Below are 13,361 nucleotides of genomic sequence, written 5' to 3'. Positions count from 1 at the left end.
CCCCCCCCACTATCAACTCGCTTTCTACCAGTTACCAGAAGTGCTTGCTTCAGCTTAAAACAAGGAGATTTCCCAGAAATAAGAGAAAGGCGTGGAGGGAGAGAGCTTCATTTATGTCCCTCAAAGCAACAGGATAAAATGGCCAAACGGTGAGGAGAAAAAAAGGTGCTGGAGTTGGCGCTGGGAGAAACTTCGGATTCCCGGTGGGGCGGGGGAGAGAGATCCACGCAGTTTGTCAAGGAAACTCTCCAGGGGCGGCTCAAACAAGGCTGCCGGAGAACTTCATCAGGAGGAGGCGGCGGCGAGAGAATGGACAACCGCCCACCCTTCCAAGTTGGAACGCGAGGGTCATTCGCGAGCGCGCCGCCTTCTATTAAAAGTTCCCAGCGAGCGGGGGGGGGGGAAATGGGGCGGAGCCAATAGAATTCGACATTCGAGCGAGAGGAGAGTTGCGCTCGCCCGCTTCGGCGACGCTTTTATGGGAGCCATTCCCCGCAAGGAGAAGCGGAGGTGGCGGGGTGGGGTGGGGTGGGGTGGGGACGTCTCCCTCAGAACGGCAATCCCAACCGAACCGCCGTTCTCAGGGGAGATGGGCGGCATAAAAAAAAATCGATAGATAAATAAATCAATAGATAAAACACCGCTGCCAAAGAAGCCGCCCGTGGTTGACCTCTTTCCTTGGCTTTTGCCGCTACAGAAGAACGAATTCTTTGGAAAACGGAAGTCTGCCATTGCTGATAGAAAGGAATGTTTTTGCCGCCAACGTGAACGTTTTCTTGGCAAGACCAACTCCTGAAGCTTCTGGAGGCTTTTTTTTTAAGTGTTTCTGCTGAAAGTAGCCTTAATGAAAGGACGGGTTGAAGCGGACGGAGTCGAGTCTTCCTCAGGCTGCCCTGTCTGAAAATTGGGCAAATTTGCGAAGGAGCAGGACGGTCGGCCTGGAGAGAGTAAAACCTTTTTTTTTTAATACCGAGCCTCAGCACCGGCGTTCCCTTGCCTTCGTCGCTGAGGTTTGCGTGTGAACGTTACGATCGGTCAGATGCCTGTGGATTAGAGCCCGTCCCTTGTTGCTTGCACTTGACCGGCATAGTAACACCTCTTTCCCCTTGATTGCACGACCGTCGTCCTACCGTCTGGTGCCGCTGAATTAAAGCAATTTTAATTCGCCTTCAACTGGAATAAATGAAATATCTTCCCTTGGAAGCATTGAGTTGCTTCGCTGCAGGACTACAAGATTGTTTCTATGTGATACACACACGTTCTGGCGTCTTTCTGGGGAAACGCGTATATTGTTTATTCCTCTTTATTTGTTAGATTTTACCCACCGTTCTTCACAGGCTCCACAGTCTAATAAAAAAACAATAAAAGCGATATAATTTTTGTGCCTGCCTTAAAGGGTTGCGGAAGGAGGCAGCCTAGATACTGCGTGCAGCTTCGAACCACCATTTTATAATCCCATTTTGCATTCTAAAATGTATTTAATATTCTTATAATAATAGTATGAGTGGGCATGGTGCCTCAGTTATTAGCTATGTTTTTGTTTCAGATAACAGCACGGGGAAAAGTAGGCCAGTACAACTATTAGGCTCAGGTTCATGCCTATTTGAAGGAAGTTCTGCAGGTTCCAGATGTTTTCTTGCCGGCTAGATGAACCTTCTGCATGAGGTTAAGGACTTGGATGCTACTAGCATGTGATAACCCGTGATCTGTTTCTCTTGATTCACGTAGAATTGTGAATTGTGCATGATTTGGATTCTAGCCAGTGTTACAGACCAGCATTTTAGACATTGAAATTGGTACTTCCAGGTCAGAAGGTAGGTGTAAGATCTGTTCTAATTAAATTGCACAGTGCCTTGAAAGTAAATAATTAGTCTTTGATGAGGATAGAGGGAAATGCTTCCCCCCCCCAATCCTGATTGTCCTATTAGCCAATAGGGTTAGCTCTCACATGGTCAGAGAAAACTATGTAGCAGGACTGTCCATCACTGAAAAACCAAATAAGGGATAAATGAAAACCAAGCCTCCCCCCTCCCCACAAAGGAGGGTAGTTCAGACTAGTGTTTTTCAACCATGCTGGCTTGGGAATTCTGGGAACTGAAGTCCATCTGTCTTAAAGTGGAGAAACATTGGGTCAGACCATTAAGATAGCTTTGGGTAGGAGAGGTGCAAAAATTTGAACATAAATCTCACTATAAATAAGACTGGATTTGACATACAGCAGTTACAGTTATTATTTTGCAATGTTTTCTTTATATTTTAACAGCAATTTCATTTATCATATGTTCTTCTGCATACCTTCTTACAGTACTTCCTGGCAATAAAAATATTTGGAATTTTATTTATTGCATTTTTAAACCTCTAACCTCTATCACATAATTCCATTCATTTGAAATTAAAAAAAGAAATATTTTGAATTTTTCCACAGAAGCCATGTCAGGATTCCTGCATAGAAAAAATTGTAGATTTGAAATATTTGAGCAACTTGAGGCTTCAATCACTGCTCTAACATTTACTTGCACATTTTTTTGCCCTTCAAGCTAAATTGATTGCTAACATGTTGAAGTTTTTTTTTGAACCTGCAATAATTTAGATTGACTCAGATTCAATGCACACAAAGCATTGGAAACAAATGTTAAGTTATAAATTAACTTTGTTAATAAATTAACAAAGCTCCCCTCATCCGTGATCTGATCGAGGAGGAATGTGCGGATCTAGCGTGCATCACGGAAACTTGGTTGGGTTCGGAGGGAGGGGTGCCTCTCACCGAGTTATGCCCGCCAGGTTTCCGGGTGCTGCACCAGCCACGGGCTCAGGGCAGGGGTGGTGGGGTGGCAGTGGTTATTCGGGAGACTTTGTGTCCCCGGGAGGCCACCATTGTCCAGATGGCCGGGAGTGAATCCCTCCTCTTGAGATGTGGTCCTCGGGTTCAGTTGGGCTTGTTGCTCACATACCTGGCGCCCAGCTGTGTGGCAACAGCCCTGCCTGAGCTGCTCGACTCCCTCTCAGGGTTGGCGGTGGAGTTCCCCAGGCTTATTGTCCTGGGTGACTTCAACCTGCCATCACTGGGGGGGTCGTCGGAGTTAGCTCGGGAGTTCATGGCTTCCATGACAGCCATGGGCCTGACCCAGGTTATTGAGGGCCCTACTCACGAGGGGGATCATACTCTCGACCTGGTGTTCCTGTCTGGACAGTGGTTGGATGATCTGGGAGGGGGTTCTCCGTCCATCACCCCTCTGTCATGGTCAGATCATCACCTCCTGAGGCTGGTTTTCCGTCATGCCATCCCCCGCCGCTGGGCGGCGGAACCGACCAGGTGGTTCCGCCCCAGGCGCCTAATGGACCCGGATCGGTTCCAGAGGGCGCTTGGGCCGATACCTATCACCCTTACCCACAGCCCAGTCGATGCTCTGGTGGAGGCCTGGGAAACGGCTGCCACCAGGGCACTCGACTGTGTTGTACCCATGCGACCTCTGACTCGGCGCAGATCCCGTTGGGCTCCATGGTTCTCTGTGGAGCTCCGGGAGATGAAGCGTCGGAGACGAGGTCTAGAGAGCGGTTGGAGATCCAGCCGATCCGAATCCGACCGATTGCAGTTAAGAACCTTCATAAGGTCTTATCTTGCGGCGATAAGGACGGCGAAGTCTAACTACTTTGCCGCCCTTGTCGCGTCCGCAGATAATCGCCCGGCCGCCCTGTTTAGGGTGACTCGCTCCCTCCTTAACCAGGAGGTGAGGGAGGATCCCTTGCAGGGACGAGCCGAGGAGTTTAGTCATCATCTGACGGACAAAATCGCTCGGATCCGGACCGGCTTGGACTCTGACTGGGCAGAGTCTGATGTGGAGGAATCAGGCGGTCTTGAGCACGTTATCTGGACTGAGTTCGACCCTGTTTCCCCTGATGATGTGGACAGGATCATGGGGAGACTGAGCTCCACCACCTGTTTGTTGGATCCGTGCCCCTCCTGGCTTGCTTATGCGGCTCGGGAGGGAACACGAGGCTGGTTCCATGCAGTGATAACTGCTTCTTTGAAGGAGGGTGTCTTCCCTGCCGCCTTGAAGGAGGCGGTGGTGAGACCCCTCCTCAAGAAGCCTGCTTTGGACCCGGCTGTTTTAAACAACTATCGTCCAGTCTCCAACCTTCGCTTCCTGGCGAAGGTTGTTGAGAGTGTGGTGGCGCATCAGCTCCCTCTGTTCCTGGAGGAAACTGATTATCTGGACCTGTACCAATCGGGCTTCAGGCCCGGACACAGCACGGAGACGGCATTGGTCGCGCTGGTGAATGATCTCTGGAGGGCTAGGGACAGGGGTTGCTCCTCTGTCCTGGTCCTATTAGATCTCTCAGCGGCTTTCGATACCATCGACCATGGTATCCTGCTGCGGCGTCTCAGGGGGTTGGGAGTGGGAGGCACCGTCCTACGGTGGTTCTCCTCCTACCTCCAGGGCCGCTCGCAGTCGGTGTTGACAGGAGGGCAGAGATCCGCCCCGAGGTCTCTCATTTGTGGAGTCCCTCAGGGGTCGGTTCTCTCGCCCCTCCTGTTCAACATCTACATGAAGCCGCTGGGCGAGATCATTCGTGGTTTTGGGGTGGGGTATCACCAGTACGCTGATGATACCCAACTTTTTCTTTCCACCCCGAACCAACCCAGTGATGCCCTCTCCGTGATGTCCCGGTGCCTGGAGGCGGTCCAGGTCTGGATGGGGAGAAACAGGCTTCGTCTCAATCCCGCCAAGACTGAGTGGCTGTGCATATCGGCGTCTCGGGTTAACCAAGTTATTCCACCTCTAATGATGGGGGGTGAGGTGTTACCCCCCGTTGATAGGGCTCGCAACTTGGGCGTCCTCCTGGATTCACGGCTCAATTTTGAAGATCACATAGGAGCCGTGACCAGGGGGGCTTTTGCACAGGTTCGCCTGGTGCGCCAGTTGCGTCCCTATCTGGACCGAGACGCCCTACGCACAGTCACTCATGCGCTTGTGACCTCCCGTTTGGACTACTGTAACGCTCTCTACATGGGGCTGCCCTTGAAGACCACTCGGAGGCTTCAACTGGTGCAGAATGCGGCCGCGCGAGTTGTAATGGGGGTTTCCCGATACTCCCATGTAACACCTCTACTCCGCGAGCTGCATTGGCTTCCGGTTGCCCTCCGGGTGAAATTCAAGGTGCTGGTTATCACCTATAAAGCCCTACATGGCCTGGGTCCGGGTTATTTGAGGGAACACCTGCTGCCGGCATCAAACGCCCTTCGCCCAGTGCGCTCCCACAGGGAGGGTCTGCTCAGGGTTCCGCCGGTGAGAGATTGCCGGCGGGTGACACCCAGGGATAGGGCCTTCTCAGTGGGAGCGCCTGCCCTCTGGAACCAGCTGCCAGTAGAGCTGAGAACTGCCCCCGACCTTCGATCATTCCGCCGGGGCCTGAAGACCTGGCTCTTTGAGCTCTCGGGCCCAGACTGAGGAGGAATTTTTAATTTGGGGTTCTTTTTAACTGACTACAGGGTTAATTTAATATTTTTAATTTGGTTCTTAATTTTTGTATTTTGGATTTTTAATTCCCTGTAAACCGCCCTGAGTCCTCAGGGAATAGGGCGGTATATAAATATAACTAAATAAATAAAATAAATAAATGTTGTCAACTAGTGTAGAAATGAATCTTAATAATAAAACTTTTTTTCTATTTTATATACAGTCATGCTCGAAATTGTTGGCACCCCAGAAATTTTTCTAGAAAATCAAGTATTTCTCACAGGAAAGTATTGCAGGAACACATGTTTTGCTATACACAGGTTTATTCCTTTTGTGTGTATTGGAACACAACAAAAAAAGGGATGAAAAAAAGCAAATTGGACATAATGTCAAACAAAACTCCAAAAATGGGCCGGACAAAATTATTGGCACCTTTAACTTAATATTTGTTTGCACACCCTTTGGAAAAAATAACTGAAATCAGTCGCTTCCTATAACCATAAATAAGCTTCTTACACCTCTCACCTGGAATTTTGGACCACTCTTCCTTTGCAAACTGCTCCAGGTCTCTCTTATTGGAAGGGCACCTTTTCCCAACAGCAATTTTAAGATCTCTCCACAGGTGTTCAATGGGATTCAGATCTGGACTCATTGCTGGCCACTTCAGAACTCTCCAGCGCTTTCTTGCCATCCATTTCTGGATGCTTTTTGACGTATGTTTGGGGTCATTGTCCTGCTGGAAGACCCAAGATCTCGGACGCAAACCCAGCTGACACTGGCCTCTACAGTGCGACCCAAAATCCTTTGGTAATCCTCAGATTTCATGATGCCTTGCACACATTCAAGGCACCCAGTGCCAGAGGCAGCAAAACAACCCCAAAACATCATTGAACCTCCACCACATTTCACTGTAGGTACTGTGTTCTTTTCTTTGTAGGCCTCATTTCATTTTCGGTAAACAGTAGAATGATGTGCTTTACCAAAAAGCTCTATCTTGGTCTCATCTATCCACAAGATGTTTTCCCAGAAGGATTTTGGCTTACTCAAGTACATTTTAGCAAACTGTAATCTTGCCTTTTTATGTCTCTGTGTCAGCAGTGGGGTCCTCCTGGGTCTCCTGCCATAGCGTTTCATTTCATTTAAATGTCGACAGATAGTTTGTGCTGACACTGATGCTCCCTGAGCCTGCAGGACAGCTTGCATTCCTTTGGAACTTGTTTGGGGCTGCTTATCCACCATCAGGACTATCCTGCATTGCAACCTTTCATCAATTTTTCTCTTCCGTCCACGACCAGGGAGATTCGCTACAGTGCCATGGGTTGCAAACTTCTTGATAATGTTGCGCACTGTGGACAAAGGCAAATCTAGATCTCTGGAGATGGACTTGTAACCTTGAGATTGTTGATATTTGTCCACAATTTTGGTTCTCAAGTCCTCAGACAGTTCTCTTCTCCTCTTTCTGTTGTTCATGCTTAGTGTGACACACACAGACACACAATGCAAAGACTAAGTGAACTTCTCTCCTTTTTATCTGCTTTCAGGTGTGATTTTTATATTGCCCACACCTGTTACTTGCCCAAGCTGAGTTTAAGGGAGCATCACATGATTGAATCAATTTTGTTTACCCACAATTTTGAAAGGGTGCCAATAATTTTGTCCGGCCCATTTTTGGTGTTTTGTTTGACATTATGTCCAATTTGCTTTTTCCCCTCCCTTTGTTGTTCTGTTCCAATACACACAAAGGGAATAAACCTGTGTATAGCAAAACATGTGTTCCTGCAATACTTTTCTGTGAGAAATACTTGATTTTCTGGAAAAATTTCTGGGGTGCCAACAATTTCGAGCATGACTGTACTTTCTATAAGATTTTTATCTATACTACTCTTTAAAGTCCAATTTCACTATATCTTCACATCTATTTTATATTTCAATATATTTATTGGTGACTTATATTTCTAAAACTGTGGTTAAGGCATCAGTTAGAAACCTAGTGTCTCTCAAGGCATAAAAGCCATCTGGGTGGCATTGGGCCAGTCACTTTCTCTCAGCCCTAGGAAGGAGACAATGAAAACTACTTCTGAAAAACTATGCCAAGTAAACTTTAAGAACTTGTCCAGATGGATTTTGAGAATTGTGCACAACTGAATGAAAAATTGCTGTATATCTTTATTGTCACTCTATATCAGTGGCTCCCAACCTTTTCTATACCCCGCACCCCCTAGAATGGTTGATATATTCTCTCACCCCTTACAAAAGTTTTAAATAACAGCAACGAATTATGCATACACTATAATTTTGAAAAACCAAGTTTTCACACCCTCTGGTTGGGAACCCCTGCTCTATATAGTTGTACAATGTTTTCTACAGAGCTCAATCTATCTTTTAAATCTCTGTTTTCTATTTCTGTGAAAGAAATAGGTCTCTGTGTTTTGTTTGTTCCTTGCTAGGCTTCTTGAGTTTTTAAAATGGCTTGAACGTTTACCACACCACTGTGAGGGAAGGAAATACACACACACCCTCTCAAGTGGTCCTGTCCTGTTGCCTTTTCTCATGAAGGTTTAGTTTTAGTTTTGATTCCTAGGCTTTAGTTCTGTTTATTCAGCCCATTTGTTGCGAGAGCCATGGTTGCAGAGCTCCTAGGCAGCCATTATTTCTGCTTCTCCTTCCCACCTCTTGTCCAATGCTGCAATTTGATTTACAGCTGGGTCGTTTTTGATGGAGGAGGGCCAAGAAGTGAGTGGAGGAAGGAACACAGGCTGTCCTTTATGTCCTTCCACACTATACCTCTAACTAAAAATCGGTCTGACGTAAGCAAGCTTGTTCTTGCAGTTTCGCTCAAGTATATATTAACATGCAGTTGTAATATCTCAGCTTTAATTATTGGTTGTAGAAATCAAGCAACATGATATTCTACTTTTAATGAAATACTAATCCACTAATTAGCATTTAAGAAATAACCACCTTCCCTATTTTAAAATGAATCATTTAATAAATTGTTTGAACTTGTTCTGAAAGACCTAAAATCCATTATGCCTCTGGGTGCACATTCCAATTATGTTTTTTTTGTCATGGCCATGCATATATCTTTAATTGCATAAGCTATGAACGGCTCAGAAATATTTATATTTTTAACTGCCCTTATCACTGGCCATCCATTATATTTAATATACATATTTGAATAATTAATGGACTAACTTCAAACCTTAAACCTGATCAACAAAGTCAAAATTACAGAACTTATACTTTTTAATGCAAGTACAAATTCTTGGAAACTGCCACAAAGACTTCCAGCCTTCATCATTAGTGCATTCATTAATATAGAATATTTTCAGATATTTTGTTATCTACAGTAGTCTTGATGGAGGTTTTTACAGCCTGGCTGAACTGTCAGATACTAACCAACTTCTTCCTTCTCCTAACATTCCTCCCATTACTTTCCCAAACTTCTCACAATCTTTATCACGATGCACCTTTAAAATATGAGTTGAACCAACATATTTAGAATACATCTGTAGAAAGTGGGGGAAAATGATTTTTCAAGTAGGCTTACCACATTAGAAACAGGTCAGATAGTTCATCTCTCCTAGAAGTAAGCCCTTTCAAAAATACCCTGCTCTGAAACTAATTTTAAAATTGTAAACTTGTTTCCAAATAATCCAATTATACAACATTCAACAATTTGTTCTACAATTTGAAGTTGTTCTAATCAGCTATTCATGAAAGATTGTTTTTATCCAGCGGTTAGAGAGCTTGAACTAGATATGAGAATTAAGACAAATCTGAGAAAAAGAGGCAGAAGCAGGCATGGAGAAATTTGGGTGAGGCAGAGAGCCTTCATTCCTTATGGAATGTGGAACATGGAAGGTAAAGTATTATACCTGCCCATAAGCTTAATTGAATGGACTATCTCAAGAAAGAAGGGGATATCTATCTGAAATATTAACATGTTCCTGGGAATCTGAGAATGTACAATAGTTATGATTCAATGGGGGTGAGAATGGGGAAGGCAACCAGGAACTCCATTTTAAGCTAGAGAAGGGTTGAAGGTTTTGGTTTTTTCTATATTGTGGTTGTTAAGTAACAATATTGGTACTTGAATGTGATACTTATTGTAAATACAGTAATGGAGACATCCCACAGTCCTGGGCTGATTTTTTTCATCTGGGGTTTAAGAGACAAAATTGGTGTTTTAAATCTCTACAACATTAATATTTGCAGTCTCAAATGCAAATAATTTAAAACTTCTTACTTCTCTTCCTCAACATGAGGGTCATTTTCTATAAATATCATTGCCCAGATCCCTGCACCCCTCAGGCAGAACAGAAAATCCTGTTTTATACCCCATGGTAAAAAAGTTGTCTACGTGTCTCCTGGCACTATATGATTTTAGTTTTGAAGAATACAAATGCATATGTATTTTAGTAAAAGCTGCATTTTTAATGAATATAACAGTTTACACACATAACATTGCTTATTTATTGGACTTGTCTCCATGATGCATCATAGTTTAAAACTCTCTATGAAATACAATTTTTGAATTGAAGCATTTAAAACATACATATTTGGACACCCTCCTCAAGCTACCCTGAGCAGAGGATTGCCAAGGAGATCTCCACAGATTAAAACTATTTACTGTAATAGGAATTTCACAAAGCACAAAACCTAATTGTCATTGCTATGGCAAAGTTGAGGCAATGTATTTACAACTAGCAACCAAACCAAATACATTCATTGTATGGCTGAAATTATTTGCTTACTGCACAAACAGAAAACATAAACAGATGGTTTCAATTTTATTTGGGAATATTTTAGAATATATAAATGTGGGGGACGGAAGATTTTTTAAAAGGGAAATGCCAAAATAGTAATTGTTCCCCAAAAATTAGTAAAAATAATTTCATGTGTTAGCACTGTTTTTTTTTCTGATGACTAGAATTATAAGGATTTCATTTAAAAAAAAAACACATAACACATTTCATGTCATTGGAACTTTAATGCCCAGGGGAATGCAATGCATTAACAGATTCTAATAAATGAACTGGAATATTTATAAAAAATGCAAACAAACCTCAGCATTTATATTAACAATTAACAAAATGCACTACTATCTCAACAAAGTTAACAGGGCATGCTAGCAAAATTTATCAACCATACATTCAACTGTGCCTGAGTGTTTATACAAAACCACTGAAACTAAAAAAATTCCACCTGTGCAATTCAGACGTTTGTCTGGAAGAAATTTTTCTACTTGTTTGACTGGACGAATAGGTTTTCCCAACTTGCCTAGAAAGCATCAGTCATGACTCGCCTCCAGATGAGGTTCAGAGCCATAACTTCAAAAATACACTTGCGTGCCATTCTAATCATGTCAGGATTAATGTTCACCCTGCTGTTTTACTATTTCTGGCAAAGACCACCATCTTTTATAGAAGTTCAAAAATGCATCACCTCTAGTATTAAAAATACTATAATCACATATTTACCCGTGCATTTGGTATGCATTATGAAACTCCCAATAGGTTAGTAGCCCATCAGAAAATAGTTTAAACAGCAGGGTTTAACCTCAGCAACCACTCTGAGTGATATCTTTTCCTGAAGATTTTGTAATTCCCATTGTAGTGAATACCTGTAAGAGAATGAAACAGCAAAACTAGATTAAAATCCTAACAACAAAGCATATAGAATGCTTTCGATTATATCCTCCATTTTTACATTTAATAAAAAGTAATAATAGTTTCTTAATCAGTTTTTCGTCAAAGGTCAACAATATCTGATGAAACATTGTCTGTTCCTTATAAAAGAACAAGCAGTGTGCGGGTGAACATTATCGTGAAACAACAACACACTGAAAGTGGTGCCATAGAAAATCCCGCTGAATGTGAAGATGCCAAAGGAGTACTGCTAGTGAAGTTCCTGGATCGTGGTTCGACCATCAGTTTAGAAGTCTACTGTGAAACGTTACGAAAACTCAAGACGAGCCATCCATAACAAGTGTCGGGGCATGCTGACTTCCGGTGCAGTGTTGGTTCACAATAAAGCTCGCCTGCACACTGCTAGACACATCCAAGAACTTTTGAAGCAGTTCCATTGGGATGTTTTTGATCAACCTCCCCCCAAGCCCCCGTAGCCCAGAGTTGGCACCAAGTGACTACTACTAAGGAATTTCAAACCTTGTAAGACATTATGGCAAGTGCCTCAATTCGAATGGCAATTATGTCAAAAAGTAATCTAATGTTGTAGTTTTCTAATGTGTATAATAAAAGTTCTGTATCTGCGAATGTCTGTCATTGATAACCAAACGGAGGTTTATTTCCAAATTTCCCTCATATAAAGGAGGTTTAGAGGAGATGGGGGGAGGGGAATTGTACTTTCAGACTTGCAAGATATTGTCAATACAGCTTTAAAATGAAGTGGGATTAACTCATCTGATTGTGATTTCTATCTGGCTTACCTGGCAAGGCTGACACCTAAACAAAAAGTAACTCAACCTGAAATGATTACTATTGTTTTAGAAAATAACTTGTCAGAATCCATTTATATCACATTCATAAATGTATGTTTAAAACATTATTTCCCCCCTATATGGATTCTGCCATCTCCTGAGGAAGGAGGAGCATATGTGGATTCAGCCTGCCTTAGATTATTTCAGAGACCAAGGAAACCTTTTGAACTGGGGGGATCAAAAGGGAGGAAGGTATCTGGCTTGTGTCTTCTTTTAATTCTGCAGAGGAAGAAGGCAATAACCATAAAGATTCGAAATTCCTTTTTTGTCTTTCCCACGCAAGGGATGACACGAAGTAGAAGGATGGGGGCTGACCAAATGGCGTTGAGGGAAGGGGGGTTGAACCGGGTACTCTTTATAAAATTTCAATTTGTAAAACAATACTAAGTCATGTCTTGTATTCCCACAACCAAGCATGTCCTAGTAAAGATTCCTTTTGGACTAGAACTGACTCCAAGAGTTTTTGTCTTGCTAAGGCGTGGTTTGGGGTGGGTCCTGACAATAACAGGATGAATATGCAACATCTTTTAAGCAATATTTTTAAAAAGCATTATAATTATTACCTCTGCACTAGTTGGATGTATACCAATTGTTTCATCAAGTAATTCTTTTGTGATACCACATTTCATTGCTGCCCCAAAACCTTGGGTTATTTCCCCAGCATTCGGTCCAAGTACATGTAATCCTATTACACGGTTCTGTAATTAGGAGGTATGAGGAAGAGGAAGAGACAAGAATAGAGGTCAGTTACTTCATTTTTTTCTCCCTTTCTACAACTACTAAGAATAATGATCAAATTCCGTATGCTAGCACTTAATCTTGCTGAAAATAATAGAAACTTTTAACTTTTAACCTGCTTCCTAAAAAAAAATTGGTACATGTAAGATCAATTCTAAGGTAATGGAAGTACAGTCATAGAAAATTTGGATTGCCTGGCAAATTAGGAAAAGAAAACAAAATTATATCATCAGCACTTTAAATTTAGAGTATGTAAAACACACAAACCAAAAACCCTCAAATAACCCAAAACTAGGAGACAAAATGAAACTTTAATCCAGTTTTGTGAGAATACACAGAGAAGGCAGAATATGAGAATACAATTTATCCATACTTTTTAAAAATCAGCTGCAAGACCTGTGAAATTAAATTATGTATCTGCATACATAATGTTTATAAAATATACACAAATGGATTGTTTTGGTATGTAGTCTTCTTAGTGGCTTTAATAAAGTTAATAAGCCAGTTTGTTGGGAAGCCTACATAGGTATGTATCTTAACAGCTTTATATATATATATAATGGTATTTCAAAGCAATTAGATGGTTTGGATCAGGAATTAGACAAAGAATGAAATTCTACATGTGATATTACTAATAAAATAAACATTGAAATTGACCAATA

General features: G+C 42.6%; 1 protein-coding gene across 3 annotated transcripts in view; it reads right to left on the bottom strand.

Annotated features, from left to right (window-relative positions):
* Positions 1-9,875: 9,875 nt before the first annotated feature.
* The window catches only part of TXNRD3 (thioredoxin reductase 3), a 40,588-nt gene continuing 37,102 nt past the window's right edge, over positions 9,876-13,361 (bottom strand). For all 3 annotated transcript variants that reach the window (XM_081320742.1, XM_081320741.1, XM_081320743.1), the window contains 2 exons: positions 12,525-12,659; positions 9,876-11,085 (listed from right to left, as the gene is read on the bottom strand). In XM_081320742.1, the coding sequence (XP_081176868.1) occupies positions 11,023-11,085; positions 12,525-12,659 (198 nt within the window). In that variant the 3' untranslated portion in view covers positions 9,876-11,022. The remainder of the gene's footprint in view (positions 11,086-12,524; positions 12,660-13,361) is intronic.

Source organism: Vipera berus, assembly GCF_964194415.1.
Source record: "Vipera berus genome assembly, chromosome: 2".
Classification (NCBI taxonomy): Eukaryota; Metazoa; Chordata; class Lepidosauria; order Squamata; family Viperidae; genus Vipera; species Vipera berus.
The sequence above is the reverse complement of the archived record's forward strand: the minus strand, read 5'-3'. Positions and strand labels throughout refer to the sequence as shown.